General features: G+C 41.0%; 1 protein-coding gene and 1 pseudogene across 1 annotated transcript in view; both read left to right on the forward strand.

Moving 5' to 3' along the window:
• The window catches only part of SCCPDH (saccharopine dehydrogenase (putative)), a 44805-nt gene that overhangs the window by 1448 nt on the left and 30718 nt on the right, over positions 1–12639 (forward strand). The window contains exons 2-3 of the mRNA XM_037510326.2: positions 1123–1235; positions 12061–12141. Of these exons, the coding sequence (XP_037366223.1) occupies positions 1123–1235; positions 12061–12141 (194 nt within the window). The remainder of the gene's footprint in view (positions 1–1122; positions 1236–12060; positions 12142–12639) is intronic.
• Positions 5292–6320, forward strand: LOC119244548 (28S ribosomal protein S21, mitochondrial-like; annotated as a pseudogene).

Genomic DNA, 12639 nt, shown 5'->3' on the forward strand with positions numbered 1-12639 from the left:
TATATATGTACCACATCTTCTTAATCCAGTCATCTATTTTTGGGCATTTGGGCTGTTTCCAAAGCTTAGCTATTGTAAACAGTGCTGCTATAAACTGCTTCATTCAGGAAAAAAAAAGTTTGTGTTTCTTTTTGAAGCCTCTACTAATTCTTTCAGCATTCGTCCAAACTTAATTTTTTTGAATGGTCTTTTCTGTGCTGTTCTAAGTGTTGGGGAGACACATTTTGAACATACATGCAGAAATCCTATGCTCATGTTGCGGGGAGACATCTTTAATTTAGCACTCAGTAGCCTGTAAATTTGGTTTTTAATTTTCCACCCCGGTCTCCTCTCATACAGACCAATGGCACCTGTTGGAGTTCTGGTTATACCACATTCTTTAATTTTCATATCATAATTCCACACAACTCTGTTTATGGTGGGAATATAGAATACTGTTTATAGTTATGTACAGAAGATACATGTAGGGTGGTGCCTCCTACAACTCCTTGTGCAGCTAATACCAAATAAGGAGTCTTGACCAAAAGCGTTTTGGCCTTTTTTATTTTTCCAAAAGAGAAAATTCACTGGACTAACTAGTACACCTTGTTACCTATTATTTGTAATGCCCTGATGGTTATTTCAGGGACTACCCCTTGACACATGGAAACCTGCATTACTCTGTTGATTCAGTTAATTGCAGTTATTTCTGGAGGAGCCTGAGTTTTCTTACCTAGACTATACTTTTGACCTCAGAGTCCTGTTCTCTTTATGTTACTGTTCAGGACAGCCCTTAACCCCCATAATTGCATCATATGTAATTGCTTAATAGTTGATGAGAAACTCCCTTTATAATTCTTGGCAGAGGAAGTCTGACTGTAATCTATTTAACATCCAACAGTAGTATCACAACCTACATTGTTATGTTAATTTTTAAAAAGATTGGTAACTCAATATTAACTCCATTTCCCCATAACCTTTTCCTGTTTTTTAATTATCTGGTTAAAAAATTTTATCTTTTGTTTCAGAGGGAGAGTTAGCTTTCAATATAATAAATTAGCTACCAGTGATTACTATAAAAAGATCTGGAAGATAATAACACTGTGTCAGGATTTGCTTAAAATAATGTATTTCTTATTTTAGGAAGACCATCACTGTCAACTGAAGTTGGAATAATAATTTGTGATATCAGTAATCCAGCCTCACTTGATGAAATGGCTAAACAGGCAGCAGTTGTCCTCAATTGTGTAGGACCAGTAAGTAATCAACCCTGCTTTGTGTCAGAACAAACAATCCATTCATTCAAGCTAAATCTGGAACACAAAGGCAGAGAACAGAAGAGTTGGTCAGGGCCTTAACCCCATATATATAGAGTATTTTCACCCCTTGAGGAGCATAAGGTATGAATATGGCCCAAGTCTCCTGAGGGGGGTGAAGAGAGAGAGAGAGACAGAGAGAGAGAGACACTTTCCATGGGAGTGTGTCTGGCTTGTTTGTTGCTTGCAGCTGTGGTTGCCATAGCTTTTTAACTGTAAACTCTAAAAAACAGTTGTGTGTGTACCCCTCATGTATTTTTATGTATTTATAAATTATATTTCTATAATTGCTGAAAACATGCAAAAATCGATATTAAAAAGGATTGATGATTAATTCCATAAATACTGAATATACAATGCTCTAATCTAGGTCTCTGGGACTTAAGGGTGAATACAGAAAATCCCTTGTGGAACTTATAGTCCAGTGGGGGAGATAGGAAAAAAAATTATAATGGTCAGAAGTGCTTTGAAGAAAAATAGAGCAGGGTAAAATGATTTAAGATGTTGGCACATCAGTCCCTATCCCTAAATGGATAGTCAGGGAAGGCTTCTGTGAGAAATTGACATTTGAGCAGAGACCTCAACGAAGTGGGAGTTAAATCATGTTGAGTATTTGAGGAGAAAGGGTATTTCATGGGTGTGGTGGGCAGGAAGAGACACTGAGCAGGTTTTCTAATCCAGCAGACTGAGTAAAGGAGAGTCCTGGAGTCCTCAGTGGTTTTTGCAGGCTTTTATTGGGATTTACTGGGTATATGGCAGGTAGAGGTACTGGGAGGCCGGTAGGCCTCCCAGCCCCCAGCAAGTCTTCACTCTTTCTGCACTCTCCGGTGTTCTCTCTGCTTCTCTGCTCTTGCTTCTCTTCTGCTGGCGTCCCCGTGATGCTGCCCTTAAAAGCCCAGGTGAATCCCATCTACGTATGCCCACACCCTATTCCAGGTGCCAGCCATCAGGCATGCATTCAGCATCACCGGGTTCTGTCATCTATCCTGATGGCGGGAGGGCAGAACAGCCTGATACTTTTTACCTTACCCTACAGTCCTCCCCCCCTCAGGGTTTTCTGCCAGTCTATACAAGTCATATACATTTCTCTTGGCAATAGAACACTGCAGCCATGGCCCACAAAAGCAAATGAAATATATCACAATATAACAGAACACAAATAAGTCCAGGCAGGGCACCAACCTAGTGGCAAAAGATAATTATTGGCACCAGCAGATGATCCACCACTTCTGCTGCCGAAGGCACTGCTCATGAGAAGGAGGGGAATCACTCACGGCATCTACCGTCACATGCCTAGGAGCCGTCAGGATTCCTGACCTTCTCTAACTCTGGTCTCTGCCACAAGCCACACACTGCATCCACCCCCAGGATGCACTCACTATTGGATTGGGGATTCTCTATTCTTTGGGGGTAATCGCCCAATCAGGTTTCTGTCTGCGGTCACTCCAACACTAGGCTTTCATAGCCACCAGTGCGACACACAGACCCCTGCACTCAGGCCAAACCCCACTGCACAAGCACATGGGTTGGGGATCCATGGATACAAGCTCCACACGCGGCCTCTCTTGGGTCCCCTTTTTGGCTGTGGGCTCCACCGCAAGCCATGCTCCCCACCCATCCCCCAAGGACAGGTTCCTCAGCTCCTCACCCTCACTCAGCCGTGAGCAGGGCATCACCCACAGGTGATTTTAAGAGACTCACTGGCCTTTAGCTTACTTAGTGCTTAAGCGCCGCTCAAGGCTTCTCAGTCTCAGCACCAGCTTTTGCCTTCTCAGTTGGCTTTTCTCCTCTGCCTCACTGCTGGGCAGTACACAGGCTGCTTTTGGCCACTGAGGCCCACTGGCCACCCCCAGATTCCCATCTCCTGGGGTTTATATACTATACCATCCACCCCCAGGATCCCCAAAACTTAACAACCTGCCAAGGTTCCTCCGCCTTCTGGCAGGATTGTCAGTCCAAGTCTATTAGTCCCAAGTCCATAGGCTTCTTCCTTTTTCCACATTGAGGAGCTCTGAATCGTGGTCCTTTTTTCCCCCAACGATTCTGCTCTGCTGCCTCAGGGGTCGTTGGCTGGTCCTCTTGGGCATCTTCTCCAGGCGAGGTCTCATCCCGTAGCTCCCGGACCTTGTCCACCTCCTGTGCCATGACGCCTCCAGCGTTGTCACAGGCTTTAGGTCTGCTACTCCTCAGTCCCTCCAGAGGTCTTTGAAGGGCTCTATACCCGTCTGCATGGATCATCTTGCCGACTTACACCAAACGTAGTGGGCAGGAAGGGCCACTGAGCAGGTTTTCTAATCCAGCAGACCGGGTAAAGGAGGAGAGTCCTGGAGTCCTCAGTGGCTTTTGCAGGCTTTTATTGGGATTTACCAGGTACATGGCAGGTAGGGGTGCCGGGGGGTCGGGGAGGCTGGTAGGCCTCCTGGCCCCCAGCAAGTCTTAACTCCTTCTGGGCTCTCTGGCGTTCTCTCGCATTCTCTCTGCTCTCCTGCTTCTCCTCTGCTGGCGTCCCCGTGACGCCGCCCTTAAAAGCCCAGTCTTAGCCCAGGTGAATCCCATCTACCTATGCCCACATCCTACTCCAGGTGCCCGCCATCAGGCATGCATTCAGTACCGCAAAGATCCATCATCTAACCTGATGGTGGGAGGGCAGAAAAGCCTGATACTTTTTACCTTACTCTACAATGGGAAAGCAAATACAAGGTCCTGCAAATACAAGTCTTGCTTCGCAAGACTGAGGAATGTGAGAGACCAGGGTGAGTAGCTCGTGTAACTGGGTCTTAAGGGCGAGAGGTAGAAGTTAGACTGTAGAAGTACTCAGGATCTAGGTCACATATGTTCTTACAGGTCAAGGCTAGGATTTGAGTTTTCTGCTAAATACAATGGTGTTATTGAATGGTTGAAAGCAAGGCATGATCTGATTTTGAAATTCCTTGGTAAGGAACAATAGGGAAAGGCCCAAGCAAGCCCAGCATGGGGTGATAGTGGAAGAAGGGAGAAGTGTTTGGATTCACAGTCTATTTTCAGAGTCGAAACACCAGCTTTTGTTATTGTGCTGATATGAAAGGGATACTTTGGCATGTATCACAAGGTGAATGTTGGTGACTTTTACGCATCTGAGAAAGCTGTCACAATTGGCAAAATGTTGGAAAGCTGAGCATTTAGAAAGTTGTTGTAAAGCATGTTTTTATTGAAAGCAAAAAGTTTTTTTATTAAGTAAAAATATTTAAATTGCTTAGCGTTATTCTTAACTAGCTTACATTCTATTGTTTGTTGATATAATCACTCTCATATATACTCTCAGCCTACTCACTTGTTCTTCCCTCTCCAGTACTCTGAAAATCCCCCTGTAACCTTGTTATTCTAGAACTGCCTACTCCTCGCTTGATAGGAGTAACCCAGTGCGACTGGAGAAAAATGCATCTCCATACTGCCAGTCCCACTTTGAATTTGTGGTTAACAAACCTCACATGGGATCTCAGCACCTCTAGCATTTCTGGTGCATTTCTCTGGGTTATTCTCTATTCTACTCCTGAAACAATAGTTTCACAACTTCTTTTTTGTCACATTTTTAGTATCCCACCCATCTTTCCTCATCCTTATCTGATGATTTAATTTCTTTCTTCTTTTTCTACGAAAATAGAAACTGCCAGAAGCTAATTTCTTCATATTGACCTCCCTGCACTGTACCCTAACTCTGCCTTACCTCTTGTTTTTTTTTTTTTATTATTATTTTTTATTTATTTATACAAGCACTGGGTACAGTCAGAAGCGCAGGAGGGTGAGAGAATTCACCAGAGCCAGAGCGGGGAGCAGAGCAGGCAGAAGGACCGAAGTACACTGCTGAGGGGAGCAGCGGGCGGCAGGAGAGGTCTGCGCGCCATGTGGGACCCTCCTCCTGTGGCCGGGGAGCAGCCGGGGATCGAACCGGCACCGCGGAGGCTGCGGGCAGCTTCGCAACCCAGCGCTCAACCGCTGCGCCACCGGGGAGGCCCATGCCTTACCTCTTGTTACAAGGAAAAACTGCCGTGCTTATATTGGGTGCAATATCACACACATTCTTCTTACCAAATTTTCCCTCTTGACTAGATTGCTTCTGTCATTATACAAGTAGGGGATTATATCTTCCATCTTTAAAAAAACTTCCCTTAATTCCACATGTCCCTCCAGTGAATCCATTTTTATGTGCCTCCTTCGTAAAATACCTTGGAAGAATTCTCTTACTTCCTTATGTCCTATTCTAACTTAAACTATTCTTAGACTTTTATCCTCACTACTTCAATGAAATGATTCTGTCAGTTTTAGTTGTCAATTCTCAGCCCTTCTCATACCTTTTGGTAATTTTTCCAGTCTCTCACTTTCTTTTCTTGGTTTCTGCATTCTTGTTCCCTCCTGGATTCCTCTTGTCCCCCAGCTTTATCTCAGTCTCCCTTGTTCAATTTCTTTATCCTCCAGAAAATGCTAGAGGCCTCTGAGCTCAAGCCTTAGAAACTCTCCTCTGTTTACACTCTCTGGGCCAGTTTTAAAAAATAATTGTTATGGTAAAAATATACATAACATAAAATTTACCTTGTTAACCTTTTTTAAGTATATTCTTCAGTGACATTAAGTATATTCACAGTTTGTGAATCTTCATTATCCCAAACAGAAACTGATTGGCCAGTATAGGGTGAAATCAATCTAGGCTGAGAATCAGCATTAAAAAGAAAAAAAAACTTGGGTCCTGTGGGGTGTGCAGTCCCGCAGAGTGAAGACTTAGATCTAAAGTCATGGCAAAGTGTCTGAAGTTCTTTGCTAGGGCTGTGATGGTGCAGGAAGGGAAAATTGAAGATAAATACAGACCTTAGAACCCTCACTATGGACGGGCTCATTGAGGACATTAAGCAACGGCAGTGCTATGAGAAACCTTGCCACTGGCAACAGTGAGAGTGCTATGAAACCTGAGAGCGTGTCTACAATATGGAAATGGCTCACAAAATCAACTTCTTGATGCGAAAGAATTAGGCAGATCCATTGCAGGGCTGCTAAGGCCTGTGAATAGGAGGCCCAGAATGAAACCCTTATACAGTGTGTCTTCCTGTTTTCAATCACTAATCCCATTTTCTCTTACCTCTCTTGCATTAAACTAAATCACTTACATGCAGGAAAACCTGCATATACAGAAGCAGTCCCCAGTCCCTAGTCAGCAATAGGCATTCTTTTATATTAAGTGGAAATAAGATAGTGAGGACTTTCATGAAGTCAACAAGTACTCTAGAGGTAGAATGGTTGGTTGCCAAGGACTGATTGGGAAGGAAAGTATTTCATGGGAACAGAGTTTCATTTGGGGGAAATGAAAAAATTCTGGAGATGAATGGTGGTAAATGTGCTTAATGCCACTGAACTGGATGCTTAAGCAGTTTTTTTGTTTTTTGTTTTTGTTTTTTTGTGGGACCCTCGCCAGCAGCCGGGGAATGAACCGGTGCTGCAGAGGCTAAGGGCAGCCCTGCAGCCCAGCACTCAACTGCTGTGCCACCAGGGAATGCCCCTGCTTAAGCAGTTTTAAATGGTAAATTGTTATGTATACTTTACTACAGTAAAAAATTAAATTAAAAAACATGAGACAGGGCCTCCCTGGTGGCGCAAGGGGTTAAGCACCGCACTATGAAGCAATCCGTAGCCTCTGCAGCACGAGTTTGATCCCCAGCTGGCCAGGGAGCTACCCACATGGCACAGCAGACCTCTCGTATCTCGCCCGCTGCTCCCCATAGCAGTGTGTTTCGGCCAGTCTGCCTGTTCTATTCCCCACTCTGTGGTGAATCCTCTCACCCCCACATCTCTGGCCTGTACCCCAGCTCTTGTATGCATAAATGGATAAATCTTTAAAAAACAAACAAACATGAGATACTTGGAATAGGAAGTAGGGTGAATTATATAATAATGGTAAGTACTGCTGGTTTGTAAATCTTTAATTTCAGTTAGATATATTTGTGTATGGTGCTGCTCTGGGAAATGAATTTCTTAGAAGCATGAATTATGATCAGAATGGGTTGGATGCCATGGTTAAATACTAACTGTATGTTGATAATACCTAATTTAATTTATCTCCAGTGAGGACCTCCCCTTAACCTCCAGACTGATGAATGTAACTACCTAATTCCGGATGTTTCCACTTGGCTTCTCAGTCTCCGGGTTTTTGCCCCCCAAATCTGCTCCTCCCTAATCTCTACTTAGATTGTCATTTTCACTTTGTAATAAGGGTGATTTAGAGAGAGAATTTATGCTCTCAAGGGTACAAGTATCTCCTGTGCCAGTTTGGACTCAAAACTTGTTTCTTTGCAAATTGGGGTCTTTGTTTTGTTTTTGTCTATTTTATGAGGGTTTATTTAGTTAAAGCCAAATAATAGTGGTTAAACTTATCAGTATATGTAAACAAAAATTAGGTCAAATGTCCCCAAAATGACTGAATGAATGAGGGTGTCATTATGACCCCTATGTATTGTGGAACTCCCCCCCATTGCCCTCAGGATATCTTTAGTATCTATATTCAGTATATGGCCACATGACCAAGGAACATTCTGCATTCAACGAATATATTAACTACTAACAAAACTTAACTTTTTTTCTAAAGATTATTCATACAAGAACTGGTGTGTAGGCCAGAGGTGCAGGGGGTGTGATTGTTCACCAGAGACAGAGTGGGGAGCAGAACAGGCAGATCTACTGAAATACACTGTTGAGGGGAGCAGTAGGTGAGACAGGAGAGGCCTGCTGTGCCATGTGGGTAGCTCCCTGGCTAGGGATTGAACTCATGCCGCAGTGGCTGACGTTAGCTTGATAGCACTAAGACTTTAATCTCTGTACCACCAGGGAGGCCCTAAAACTTAACTTTTCTCTTGTGTTTCCTGTAACACTTAGCATGAATAAAAATATTAATATTTATTTCTACATTCAAGGGATCATTCTGTACACACCTACTTGGGAGACCATTGGGTTAGAACATGAAGTTTTGAGAGCAGGATTGCAGTTTTGACCTATAAATTGACTTCACGAGGGGAACTTGTCTTCTTTGAGATCAAAGATTGCTATTCTAACTCTGTCCATTCATCTCATAAAAACACAAGAGTACTAAGAAAGAAATCATAATGGTTTAGGAATATTTGTGTGGAAGTCTCACCCTTAGATTACCCAAAGGGGTAGTAGTTCAGGTGAAAAGAATACGATATAAGGTGTGGGACACTTATAGTGGATAGGAAAGTGTGAACTCTTTCCAGAAGGAGTTATTATTTTCAGAAGCTCATTAATGTTTTACTGTAACTTGCCAATACTTGTACATAAACCGAATAGCTGAAAGACTTACAGCTTACTAGCTGAGGCATGAGAAGTGAACCTGAGGCTAAAATGCTAAACCTGGAGAAGTTGGGAGAAAGCCCGGAAGTCACAGAATGGGTAGAAGATGTTCCATATAGTAAAAGCAAAAACATATGAATGTGAAGAAACAGCATGTTAGGCAAAAACATACATAACATTGTTATGTTATGTTATTGCCTAACATTGTTATGTTAGGCAAAACATACATAATTGCCTAAGTATGTTTAGGCAATTATAGGGAATTTAGAATTGCTGAAATATGGGGATTAAAGGGCTCTGGTGTGACATGATGCTTGAAGACTTTTTCTGACATACATGCTAAGAAGTATGAATTTTATACTGTGTGATAGGCACTGGAGACGTAGTGAAGAATTTTAAGATGGATATGTGGGGGTGGGACCAAGGATGATAGCAGATTTTTATTTTAGAATGATTTCATATTTCTTGGGGCTGCATTGGCTGCAGTGAAGACAGTTACTGTTTGTATTAAGTTAGGTGAGGGGTCACGGGTGTGAACTAAGATTTGGAAGTGTAGAGGAGGGGGGAATGATTTGATTTAAAACTCGGTGACTTCCAGAATAGATAGAGCCAGAAACAACTTCCATGTTTTTCATCTGAGAATTGTGTGGAGAATGATGCCAATAATAAAAACAAAAAATAATAAAACTAGGGGCTTCCCTTGGAGGCGCAATGGTTGAGCGCTGGGCTGCGAAGCTGCCTGCAGCCTGTACAGCGCCGGTTTGATCCCCGGCCGCCGGCGAGAGTCCCACATGGTGCGCAGACCTCTCCTGCCGCGCCCGCCGCTCCCCTCAGCAGTGTATTTCATCAGTCTACCTGTTCTTTTCCCCACTCTGGCTCTGGTGAATTCTCTCACCCTGCTGCCTTCTGACTATACCCAGTGCTTGTATAAATAAATAAATAAATCTTTAAAAAAAAAAAAAAGAATAAAACTAACATTTACTGAGTCTAGTGCCCAGTACTTTGCTAAGCTCTTAGTATTACCTGATTTCATCTTCACTACAACCCAGTGAAGTACATGCTGTAACTATCCTTTTTTTTCCCCAAAGAAATTGAAGGTTGATAAAGTAACTTGTCCAGGATCACAGTGAGTATAGGGCCTGAATTTAAATCAGGCTTAACTTTAAACCCCATGTGCTAGACAAACCATGCTGTTCAGCCCATTTTTATGGTCTTGTCTCATTATCTTCTCTTTTGGGTTAGAAAAGAAAAGATAGCAGAAGTGAAACATAGGCAGTCTGAACTAGAGCCTACACTTGAATGTTCTAGTGCTAGGAAGTGTAGGAGGAAAAACAGGTTTTGGGAGAAGTGATGAATTTGATTTTGAACATGTTGAAACTGAGCTATCTGCAGTATATTCTTACATTAATTAAAATAGCACATGCATACAAGATGGTGGAATTTTTTTTTAAGTAAGACGAAATCAGGATGAAGAAAATAGAGGAGGAAAAATGAAGCTAAAATGAACAGTTTTATTCATAAAACATGCCATATATCTTGTGCTCTTGGTGGTCATCAACTTTCTAACAGAATACACAAATAAGGAAATCTTATCAGTAACACGCTCTGGAGATAGAGGTTGAATATCATCAGCATATATGTTGTAGTTGAAGTCAGGAAATGTAGATGAAATTTTCTAGGGAGAATGTCTAGATAGGCAATGCTCTAGCTCTAATGAACAAGAATTGCCTATGGGGCTTATTTTATATGCAGGTTACTGGGGTCTACCCCAAAAATCCTGATTCAGAAGGGACTTACAGTGGGAATAAATAACCAGCGTGTTTAACAAGTGACCCAGGTAATTCTAAGCAGGTGGAATGCTAGCCAACTTGAGAAACTGGGGTAAGATAACAAAAAGAAAGGCTAAAGAATTCTCTAAATGAGTTTCCAAGAGGATATGTGTAAATCTTAAGAATTACCCAGCGTGTTCCAGTTGATACAGAAAAAGAATTTTGACATCTATTTTAATCTCCACTTTTTTCTTTTATGTATGTTTAAAATGGATATTAATATAGTAATCCATGTAATTGTGAATCAATTTATATAGGTAATAGATAATGTATTTAGGGAGTGAACTTGAATCTTTCTGCCCTGAAAAAACCCTTCTTTGTCCCATTATACTACCTTGTCTGAGAAGTATGCACTTCAGCAATTTTATGAGGTTGATTAATGGCAGAGAAGGAACTAGAATTTAAATACACTTTACTAGTTCAGTAATTTTAATGTCATTTGTTATTCTTAAAGGGGAGGAGGAGGCTAGTTGGCTTTTTGGGTAAGTAAAAGAGGACAGCCATCTGACCTACTTGAAAAGGTCAATATTGCGTTGCCCTATCTTTTAAGTGTTGTTTTACCTGTTTCTTAAGGGCTAAAAGGAAAAGAGTATCTCTTTCCTACATCTTTTGCTGTCAGAATGAGAAAAGCAGAGAGGTTTGTGCTGTTCCTTATGCTGTCTTCATATAGGAAAAAAATAAATACTTTGAAATGGGACAGATCCTGATGTTATTAAGTGTTACACATTAACATTTTGTTTTCCTTTAGTTTGAGCAACAAATAATTTGGGACATCCAGTATGGTACAGGTTCAGAATATCTACTCTGTCCAATATTAAACTTATCCCCTCAACCTGTTTTTCTTTATTTTGCTTTATAGTATCACTAGCTGTTGGTCCCCCGTGTTCAGCAAATCAGGATGTCCAATAATTTTTGCCATGTTGTTATATCTCATCCTTTGTATATATTTCTGCTTAGTTTTGTCCTTCATTATTTCTTACTGATCATATGTCTTGTTTTCCCATGCTGCATGCAGAGTGAGATGTTTATACAATAAATCTCATACCACTGTACTATTTAAAATTCTCCAGGAGAGCTGAGAAATCCAAAAAAAAATAAAGTTCAGTGTTGGTAGCATGGCAACTCATGGCTCTTCCTAATCTGGCCCAAATGTTTCTTTCCAGACATTTACCATCCCCTCTCCATTAGTCTGTGCTTCTGGTATCCTGAATATCCCTGTCTTATAGCTTTACATACACTTCTTTAATCTGGATTTTTCTTTTTCCTGGTAAATCCTTACTCTTCATCTGTGAGGCTTCACCTATGCACATTACTGGAGTCTGCCTCAGAAAACCTGATTCAGAAGGGTCAACTCAAATGAATCACTTCTATAAAACTTCCCATTTTATCTTTAGTTGGGGGTAAGCCCTATCCTTTTTAATTCCATCATGGCTTTTCACTATGGGAGATTGTTTAGCGTAGCTACATTATTTTCTCGTTTTTATCTCTAGGTTATTTTATTAATATTTAGTTTCTTAATAACCAAGACTGTACTTTCAAAATGCAATGGTATTGCATTCATTTAAACTTGCCAAGTAAGAGTAAACTGTTGGTTTTCTCTATTTCTGCAGTATCGCTTTTATGGAGAACCTGTAGTAAAAGCATGTGTTGAAAATGGAACTAGCTGTGTTGACATCTGTGGAGAACCTCAGGTATGTAAAATAAAGAAGAAAGTGGAAAATAGTGTAATGTTGCGGACATAGTTTAGAAGTTGATGACATCTCTTTAGTTTTTAGAGCTGATATTCCACTGATAACTTGAAAGAGAGCATGATGGTAAAGTTGTACCTTTAGTTTTCTGGATTTTTTTTTCTTTGCTGCACCCTCATTTGTTTCAGGTTCATTGTATACAGGGTGTATTGATTTATGTATATATATGTATATGTATGTGCATATGTGTATGTACGTATATATGATGTACTGATTTTTATATGTATATAGGATGTACTGATTTTATTTTGATAAATGAAATTAATCAAAATAGTGTTCTGAGTACCTTTCTCTGAATCTTACGTTTAGAACTTTTTCATAATTCCCTTTTTAAAATTAGCACCTTTACATATTACAGAAATATAAGTGAAAAAATTCCTTTATTTGAAAAATTTTAAATGTTTGCATTTAATGAATACTTACCACATACCTAACATTATG

This window comes from Talpa occidentalis, unplaced genomic scaffold (genome assembly GCF_014898055.3).
Source record: "Talpa occidentalis isolate TD23 unplaced genomic scaffold, MPIMG_talOcc4v2.1 talOcc4.14, whole genome shotgun sequence".
In the NCBI taxonomy this organism is placed as follows: Eukaryota; Metazoa; Chordata; class Mammalia; order Eulipotyphla; family Talpidae; genus Talpa; species Talpa occidentalis.